Source organism: Sander lucioperca, chromosome 22, assembly GCF_008315115.2.
Source record: "Sander lucioperca isolate FBNREF2018 chromosome 22, SLUC_FBN_1.2, whole genome shotgun sequence".
In the NCBI taxonomy this organism is placed as follows: domain Eukaryota; kingdom Metazoa; phylum Chordata; class Actinopteri; order Perciformes; family Percidae; genus Sander; species Sander lucioperca.
The window spans coordinates 5,300,442-5,310,441 of NC_050194.1; the positions used below are offsets into that span (position 1 = coordinate 5,300,442).

Genomic DNA, 10,000 nt, shown 5'->3' on the forward strand with positions numbered 1-10,000 from the left:
AGACGTGGACCGGCTCTGGCTTTTTGTCTGTTGCTAGGGAAACTTAGTCTGCAATGTTGTTGAAAACCTTTCTTTTTAGTAAACTCTGGGTACACAACCAATGTTGTCAAGTCTTTGGTTAAAGTGTAGAGCCCCTGGTGATACTTGGAGCAAAGTCTCCTGTTGTGTCGAGCCTTCTTAGTGATTTAAAAATAGCTATTCTGAGGCTAGCATCAAAGTGCCCCTAGCACTCCCATTCAAAAGACCATTTGACCCAAAAACGAGAATACGGTCAATCTTAAAAGTGGCGTTTCCCTCCTAAATATGCTTTTAAACAAAAGTTTGTCTCGGGTACATTCACAAAAAGACCCTAGGTTGCATTTTGGTGAGAGTTACGCTTTAAGTGCACAGCCAAGTCCTCATCAGAGCTGTTCAGTGTCCACAGAGACGACTGCAGACAGAAGACATTGGTCATATTTCCTCTCTGCTGTCTGCAGAGACTCAAACGCAGTAAACACAGAAACATCTTCAGGGCTGTTATTTATGTTTCCTCTCAAACTAACTACAGCACAATCTCGTTGAGCAACTTTACAACTTTCTGCCCACTGCTTCTTTAAATTGACATCTGCAATAGACCTTTTTCACGGCAGACATGTTGAGATGTCATTGTAAGAAAAGCACAGTGTGTATTCAAGCCCATTAATGATGGCTGTATTCCACTTAGCAGAGGTCCTGGTATTGATCATGCTGACTCACTGAAATAGCTTCCTGGGACACTAGATGGAACTGAGCCATCGTTAAAGCTAGATTGTGTAACGTGTTTAGTTGTTCCCCTCCTAAACTTGTCCTTTTTTATGAATATTGACCACCACCATCAATTTCAAGTATTACTATTGGCTTTAAATTTTACATTTGCGTTTGCATGAACTGATGTAGACGCACCATATTCATGCTCCATCTTGAAATACGTTAGCCGGTAAGAAACATACAGGACATACTCATAAGCGGAGTTTGACATTCGAGCCAGGGGGGGGCAAAAAAAAAAAAAAAAACTCATTGTAGCAGCTGAGACCTGGCTACCACTTGGGGAACACAGCACGAGCACATATGGACAAAACAAACATGCTAAATAAACATATATGTTTATTTTTAAAGAAGATTTTAAATTACATTGTAACAATTTAACAACTCGCCCTTATGAAATCCAATCGCAGCACGGCTGTCTGGGAACGCAAACTGCCCCGACACTTAAATTCAACTAAAATGTAACGGTGACCAATCAGTGTTGGACCTCCAGTCTGTTGAGATGATCTCCAAACGCAGAAACCAAGCGCAGTCCCACCATAAAAGGTTAAGACACGTTAAGAAAAAAGATCCGTATTTTACCGTAATCCAATGAGACGGAAAAAAAGTAATCCACGGCGATCAGGAGATCCACTTCGCCGTTTAAACAATGTGGAATAAACGTATAAAAGTCCAAATCTACACAAAACACGCAATCAATTAGTAAGCTGACAGCAAATTTATATACATGGCATTTAGGAAACCTTTATGACAACGTTGGCACGGTAAGATGTCCAGACTAGTGCAACAGTAATTTTAGTTTTTTGCGTCCTGCATATGCATCGACAATGGTCTCAGGTGAGAGCCAGAGCCCTGAAAAAATTCTTATTTTTTACTAAAGCAGTAGGCCTATATGAAATCAGATGTATTACCTACCACCATTTAGTTGTTTTGTGTTATTTAAAATATTTATAAAATATCTGGTCATGCCATGAAACAATGCAATTACCCGCTTCAGCCGCCAGGGGGGGCAGTGCTCCTCCTGCCCCCCCTGCAAACTCCGCGTATGGACATACTGCTCCACTGTGGTGTCTTAAATAGTAATGCTGTGATGCTGTATGAAGAGGAATCACTGTTCTTGATTATAAAAAGGTTTATTATAAGCAAAGATTCAGCATCAATTTTACAAACTCCTGCAGAGAGCTTGGAGAACGACCAACCTGGCACAACTCCAAAAAAGGTCCCTTCTGTCTTGGGGGGACCTCTACTCATGTTAACAATTTCCAGATGTTCTCAGTAAATGTAGGGTAAAGTTCATGCATCTCCTTATACCAACTCTTAAGTCAAAGTGTATAGAATGTTATAGGATGTCAATATACCACACCAACTTTCGCGTTTTCGACTCACAGCTGCTGCTAATGCTGCTAACGGGTATCGTAGCTTCCCGGCGCCGGCAAGTTTGAAAAAGGAAACATGGAGGACCACACGTATTCAAAACCAAATTTCAGGAACAGGAGTCTTCTTCTTCTTCGCCCAGAAAAAGAAAACGGAGATTGAAAAGAGCAAGAGGCGTCATCAGAAAAAAAGAGTGAACATTGCAGCTTACAGCATAGCAGACACCAAATCCCAACTAGTTAATTATCCTCTGGACCGCTGCAGTCTCCTTTTTATTTCCTCTCTCCTTTCCGTCAGATGGCGTGCGTGCCGCTCGTGGTGTGCAGCGCGCGTCCGCGCCACTCTACGACATGAACTCCAACAACGACTGAAAGACGGCCTTTTGTACACTTTCGCTTTTTGAAGAGTGATGGCTACCATAGCTGCAATACGTACTTTGAACTGCGTAGCGAGAGATAGTTGATTGCAATATATGATCTCAACGCTAGATGGGAGAAATTCTTACACTTGTAGCTTTTAGGATATCAATCTCAGCTGTGCTTTTTCTACTATGACAAGTCAACATGTCTGCTGTGAAAAAGGTCCATCAGCCTGCAAAAACCATTATCTTCATTAATGATTAATCGGCCAATTATTTTATCGATTAATTGTTTGATCAAAGTCCAAGCTGATGTCTTTAACACTAGAACGGCCATGACGGTCATTTTGACCGTTTTGAAATGTATATGTGTAATAAAAAAATACAATCCTGCTGCTGCCTGACTTTTCCTAAAAGAGTCTGTATTTTAATTGAAAAAAAGTTTTTATATACATTACACAAAAGGCAAAGAAAATACAATCACTTTTACCAATTTCGGCCATACACGGTCATATTGACCGCTCGGATTTTCGCGGTATTGTTTTTAATTTTTCGCACGGTTGAAGATGCATCTTGGTTGCTTAGTAACTACCATAGTCTCTGTCAGAGAAACGTAACTAGCGGTCTCAAGTAACAAGTGTGGGCATCACCAATGGGCCGAAGGCAAAGCCAGAGTCGGTAACGTAGGCTACTACGGCGTGGACGGACTCAGTTCTGAATCAGAAGGCAAACACCGGGCGCTCGCTCTGTGAAAGGCGCGGTACACGTAGATGGCCGGTGGCTGTTTACATGTTCATTTAACTTTATACATCCTCGAACTGGCTGGAATCATTGCACACATCCTCTCCAAGGAGTGCACCAGCTGTAACATTGCCCGGAGGAAGTTCATGCAGCAACTGGCAGAGAGCTGAGAGCGGAGTTTATGGAGGAAAAAAAGGGCAGCGGTGCACCGCAGCAGACGCCAAAACAGAGGCAGTGCCAGGTTAGGTTATAGCTAAATGCTCAAATAAGATACTTATAATTGTTATTTGGCTGTTATGCGTTAAGTTAAATGAATTTCCACACCATATTTTTCTGAATATTAATGTATGAAATAATTACGGTTTACTATGCCATGATATGAATTATTTAAACACGTATTACTACTCATGGTTTCTACTCACTACACATAATACAATATTGCAATTAGGTATTTATCATCGAAAAGGAGCCAGTTGAGGTGGTTCGGGCATCTGGTAAGGATGCCCCCTGGGCGCCTCCCTAGGGAGGTGGTCCAGGCACGTCCAGCTGGGAGGAGGCCTCGGGGAAGACCCAGGACTAGGTGGAGGGATTATATCTCCAACCTTTTCTATCTCCAAATTACTTTAACTATTCATTAACTCTTATCAAAAATAGTTGATCGATTGAGTAATCGGTGAGTCGACTAATCTTTGCAGCGCAAGTCTGCAATTACTTTATTCTTTCATCTCAGGTTACATCTCCACTGCTACATTTTGGTTTAAAAAGGAATATCTTCTGCTACGTTTCCCCCTCTCATTCCCCCTGCTCTGGCATTTCCCCCTCTCATTCCCCCTGCTCTGGCGTTCCCCCCTCTCATTCCCCCTGCTCTAGCGTTTCCCCCTCTCATTCCCCCTGCTCTGGCATTTCCCCCTCTCATTCCCCCTGCTCTGGTGTTCCCCCCTCTCATTCCCCCTGTTCTAACGTTTCCCCCTCTCATTCCCCCTGCTCTGGTGTTTCCCCCTCTCATTCCCCCTGTTCTAACGTTTCCCCCTCTCATTCCCCCTGCTCTGGCGTTTCCCCCTCTCATTCCCCCTGCTCTGGCGTTTCCCCCTCTCATTCCCCCTGCTCTGGTGTTTCCGAGCCCCTAAACCGGAGACATTTGGAAACACTTCTGACCCGTTTTGGTTGGTAATCTGCGGCGTTGTGTTTCAAACGGAGACCTTTGGCGACACCGACACTGACGCCAACGTTTCTCCTCCTGATTGGGTCTTATCGGTCACGACTTCTCGTTCTCTGAGATTTAAAGCTACCAACGTTACCATGGCAACAACCAGCAGTTGGCGGAGTCTCCACGCTGCCTCCTGTTTATGTCCAGTATACCAGAATGATGATGAGATATGAGGTTTTGGGTGTGTTAGTTTAAACAGAGAGAGAAGAATAAAGAGAGAAAAACACTCGGTGCACTGAGATCACTTTGGGCTCAAAACTCAAAAGCTTAAAGTGCCCATACTATGAAAAAATTACTTTTTCTGGGATTTGGGGAGTTATTTTGTGTCCATGGTGCTTCCACACACATACAAACTTTGATAAAAACCATCCATGCTGTTCTGAGTGAGATACGGTTTCTGAATGTGTCCTGCCTTCAGTCTCTGGGTGAGCTGGTCAAAATCTGCACGGCTTTCTACGTCACGAGGGGGCTAGGGGGCTAACTGTTAGCATGCTAGCTCGTTCTGAATGGCAAAACACTGCTACAACACACACTAGTTCACCATAATCTACAAAAGAACTACTTCCATGTCCCTGTTCTGCAGGTATTCACACAAAGTTGGAAGTGTGCCCTCGTTTAGAAGAAGTCTTCCGACTAATCCTGCCTTGTACTACTGAAGTTGGAGAAACAGCTAGCTAGCTCATGTAGTCCTTACCTAGCTACTGATCATGTGATCTTACCTAGCTACTGATCATGTGATCTTACCTAGCTACTGAGCATGTGATCTTACCTAGCTACTGAGCATGTGATCTTACCTAGCTACTGAGCATGTGATCTTACCTAGCTACTGAGCATGTGCGACTGCCAACAAAGATGTTACAGCAGTGAGAGGTCTCACTCTGTAGCTAAAACAGAGACCTGAACACAGGGTGAAAAGAGGAGCTGCAGCAATGAGCAGTACAACTAAAATATGGTGTTTTTTGAAAATTAAACCATGTAAACCTATTCTGGTACAACCTCAAAATACAATTTTGAACCTGAAATGAGCATAATATGGGCACTTTAAAACCAAAATGTAGCTATGTAAATGTAGCCCTAATTTCCACGAACAGAACTCCTCACATAAACCGAATTTTGTCTTTGTGACGGTTCTCTGTTGCTGTTCTGTGGTGCAGACGATGCAGGGCAGCGACTGCATCTTCGAGGCGGTTGAGCAGCAGGACCTGGACACGGTGCAGATCCTCCTCTACCAGTTCTCGGCCGAGGAGCTGGACCTGAACACGCCCAACAGCCAGGGCCTGACGCCGCTCGACATCGCCATCATGACCAACAACACGCCCATCGCCAAGCTGCTGCTAAAGGCCGGTGGCAAGGAGAGTCCTCACTGTGAGTAATAATTACTCTATTTATAAAGCTGTAGGAAGTTCAGTTTGTTTCCTAAAGAGGGCGCTGTAGACAACGCTCACCGCTGTTCTAACGCACACTTTCTTTTTGGGGGGCTGTCGAATGAACACGTTAATAACGTTAATAAAATTCCTTTTAACGCCAACATGTTTTGCCTTGTCAATCTCGGTCAGGCTTTCAACAGATGGAAACAATTACGGGATTGTAAATTATTCAAAAACGTCCCCGAATTGGCCCTGAGGTATGTAATATGTCATAAAATAACCTAAGTTTGTACGATGAGGTTGTACGTCAGTAGCCGACATTAAATTACCCATTGGGTCGAGTCTACTTACTTTTTTAAATTCTTGTCTTAGTTTAGGTTCTGTCCTTGCTGCCTTTAAACATGCTGTGGTCGGGCCCCTATTTAAAGGAGAATTCTGGTCAATTTCAACACGTAGCTCTGTTGTTTGGAAATGTGGAGTGCTGGCAGTAGCAAAAAAAACGAAAACATCGTTATCCTCCTGCTAGCGTTAGCACCCAACAGGCTTCAACAGGGCAAGTTTTAAACGTGTTTTAAGCCTCTAAACATGCTTGAAATGTCATTACAAGAGCCTCCCCATGTGCAATGATTCCTTCTGAGTGAACTCAGTAAATTCTCCTTTAAGAAGTCTCATCTTGACCCCACAGTGTTGTCCAATTTTAAGACCAGTCTCTGATCTGCATTTTCTTTCAAAGGTTTTTACAACAGAACTCTGCGTTTGAAAAATTTCAATCTGCTTTCAGATCGCGTCACAGCACTGAATCTGCACTGTTGAGAGTACACAACGATATCACCTTGTCTGTAGATGCCGGGAATCCGGCACAGCGGCTTTTTGATACAGTGGATCATGCAGTCCTCCTCTCTCGCCTTGATCAGTGTGTAGGCATCCGGGGCTCGGCACTTAAATGGTTTAACTCCTATTTGGCAAATAGGAGCTTCTCTGTCATGATTGGTGACCTCTCCTCGTCACCTGCTCCTCTCTCTTGTGGGATACCTCATGGTTCAATTCTTGGCCCCATCCTGTTTTCCTTATATATGTTGCCTTTAAGGCAGTGACACACCAACCTGATTATCCAACCCAGTCTCACGGCAGTTTGTGTAAATGTCACGTTATTTTTAATCTATTGATACATGTTCACTGGGACGTTTTTCTCGTTTTTTACGTGGTGGCAGCACGAAATACCCAGTCTGACTCCATGACCCATCTGATTGGTGGAGTGCTAATCCAGAAATGACGAGCGGGATGAGCGTGACTAAGTCTCTCAAAATCTGATGAAAATCTTTTCCTTTGTCGATCTGAATTGAAGACAGATTCAGCAACTGCACGGCCTATTTCTCACTAAAAATGTTTTCAGAAACACGTTTCGGTGAACTATCTTCGTAAATTATGAGATTGTATTCTGAACGAGCCGCCATTATGCTCGGTTGAAAAATCAGGGAGCAGCCAGACCCACGTGACGGGTTCGTCCAATCAGCTGCCGGTTTTAATTTTTTGGGCGACAATACAGATTAGCGCCGCCTGCTGTTATGGAGACGTATTACATGCTCAAGTCGGCGTCGCTTTAGTGTGTTCTGAGGCACTTTTTGGACCTCGGGGAGCCGACTGATCAGTCCAACTGCCTTTTCTGCCAACGGTCGGCCGTCGGGTTGGTGTGTCAGGGGCTTTAGGGGCTATTATAGGCAAGCACAACCAGTCATTTCATTGTTATGCAGATGATTTGCTAATTTATTTGCCTATGAGACCGAATGACAGTGTCACACTAAACTCCCTGCTTAGCTGTATTAATGATATTAAGTTGTGGCTTTCACATAACTTTCTTAATTTGAACAAAGATAAAACTGAGTGTATTATCTTCAGTACTTTGTGCACACCATCAGTTTGGGAGCTCTGGCATCATACCTTAAGCCAGTGATTTTCAACCACTGTGCTGCGGCACACTAGTGTGCCGTGAGAGATCGTCCTGTGTGCCGTGGGAAATTATCCAATTTTACTTAATTGTTCCAACAAATTTTTTTTATTGAGTGCAAATAATTTGCCATTGTTGCGCATCTGTGCCTACAATATAATGACTGGCAGAGAAATGAAATACTATTCTGTGTCAGTAGGTGGCAGTATAGCGCAATAATTACCTTGTTGATTTAAGACAATAGAATTACTGCCCCCTGGTGGCAGTGACAGGATGTAAGCAGTAGGGCCGAGGTCATCGACGTAAGCCTGCAACAGCGATTGCAGAGCAGGGGGAATGAGAGGGGGAAACGCCAGAGCAGGGGGACCAGAGCAGGGGGAATGAGAGGGGGAAATGCCAGAGCAGGGAGAATGAGAGGGGGGAACGCCAGAGTAGGGGGACCAGAGCAGGGGGAATGAGAGGGGGAAATGCCAGAGCAGGGAGAATGAGAGGGGGAAACGCTAGAGCAGGGGGAATGAGAGGGGGGAACGCCAGAGTAGGGGGAATGAGAGGGGGGAACGCCAGAGCAGGGGGAATGAGAGGGGGGAACGCCAGAGCAGGGGGAATGAGAGGGGGAAACGTAGACGAAGATATTCCTTTTTAAACGGTGGAGATGTAACCTGAGATGAAAGAATAAAGTAATTGCAGACTTGCGCTGCAAAGATTAGTCGACTCACCGTTTTTAAAAAAGTTAAAATGCAGATTCTGATCTTATTAGGCTACAATGTGACATTTTTGTAACATTTTTGATTGGTGGTGTGCCGCAGGGTTTTTTAATGTAAAAGATGTGCCGTGGCTCAAAAAAGGTTGAAAAACACCTGCCTTAAGCCAGCTGTCAAACATTTGGGCGTTACATTCGATTGCAAATTTGACAAGCAGATCAGCAATGTTGTTAAAATGAGCTTTTTCCAGCTTCGTCTCCTGGCTAAAGTTAAGCCTTTCTTCAACAGGCACGATCTAGAAAAGGCAATTCATGCCTTTATTAGTTCAAGGTTGGATTACTGTAATGCTCTTCATGTTGGTCTGAATCAGACCTCCCTCTCACGACTTCAACTTGTGCAAAATGCTGCTGCTCGCTTTCTAACAAATACATCTAGACGTGCACACATCATTCTTGTTTCTACACCCTACGTCGGCTCTCTTTGCGTTTTTAAAATAGATTTTAAGATTTTATTGTTTGTTTTCAAGGCCTTAAATGGCCTGGCCCCGGAGTATTTATCCGAGAATTTAACGCTGCGTGAGTTGGTTTTAGAAGTCCCAAGGTCTAGGTATAAACAGTGGGGTGATCTGCCCCGAGTTACCCCCTGGTATTCACACTATTACAGATGGAGCTCTTTTTAGATCCAAACTCAAAACCTATTTTTTTAGAATGGCTTTTAATACGTAGTAGTGGTGTGACCATTTCCCTCTCCTCCTCCTGTTTTTATGTAATAGAGCCCTGCGCGGCACTGCTTTCTTCATCCAGCTCCTGCTGAATTTCTGACCATTACCTCCCGCTCCCACAATGTGTATGTCCACTAGGCAGCACGGTGGCTCAGTGGTTAGCACTTCTGCCTCCCACCATAGAAGACATGCATGCTGGGTAACTAGGACTACCGTTGAACATTTGCCAACTGGCTGACACAGAAATGTTGATTAATGTGCATTGTCCTAATCAAAATAAATAAATAGAACGCCCGCCCGCACCCGCAAAACTCTGAGAATTTATGCCCGCACAATAATAGAGATGCATTGATGTTATGTCTTCTCCCGTCCCGCATGAGAAAACACGTCATTTTATAGGTTAATAGGGAGAAGATGAAGGTAAAGAAGGCAGGTGTTGCTGCTGTTAGACGGGGAGGAAGGAGCAGAAGGAGAGGGAGAGAGGAGAGGGAGAGAGGGGGAGGATGAAGCAGAGGATGAGGGAGAGAGGAGGAGGAAGGAGCAGAGGATGAGGCAGAGAGGAGAGGGAGAGAGGGGGAGGAAGGAGCCGAGGATGAGGGAGAGAGGGAGAGAGGATGAGGAAGGAGGACTGCAGGGGGTACGTGTCCCCCTAGGGGTCCTCTGGAGGACTGTAGGGGGTACGTGTCCCCCTAGGGGTCCTCTGGAGGACTGTAGGGGGTACGTGTCCCCCTAGGGGTCCTCTGGAGGACTGTAAGGGGTACGTGACAGTTTTAGCAAAATGTTTTTCAGTTCCAAGGCTGTTG

General features: G+C 44.6%; 1 protein-coding gene across 1 annotated transcript in view; it reads left to right on the forward strand.

The window, feature by feature from the left end:
• LOC116058515 (ankyrin repeat and fibronectin type-III domain-containing protein 1-like) overlaps positions 1-10,000 on the forward strand; it is a 130,497-nt gene that overhangs the window by 66,523 nt on the left and 53,974 nt on the right. The window contains exon 5 of the mRNA XM_035997840.1: positions 5,618-5,828. Within this exon, the coding sequence (XP_035853733.1) occupies positions 5,618-5,828 (211 nt within the window). The remainder of the gene's footprint in view (positions 1-5,617; positions 5,829-10,000) is intronic.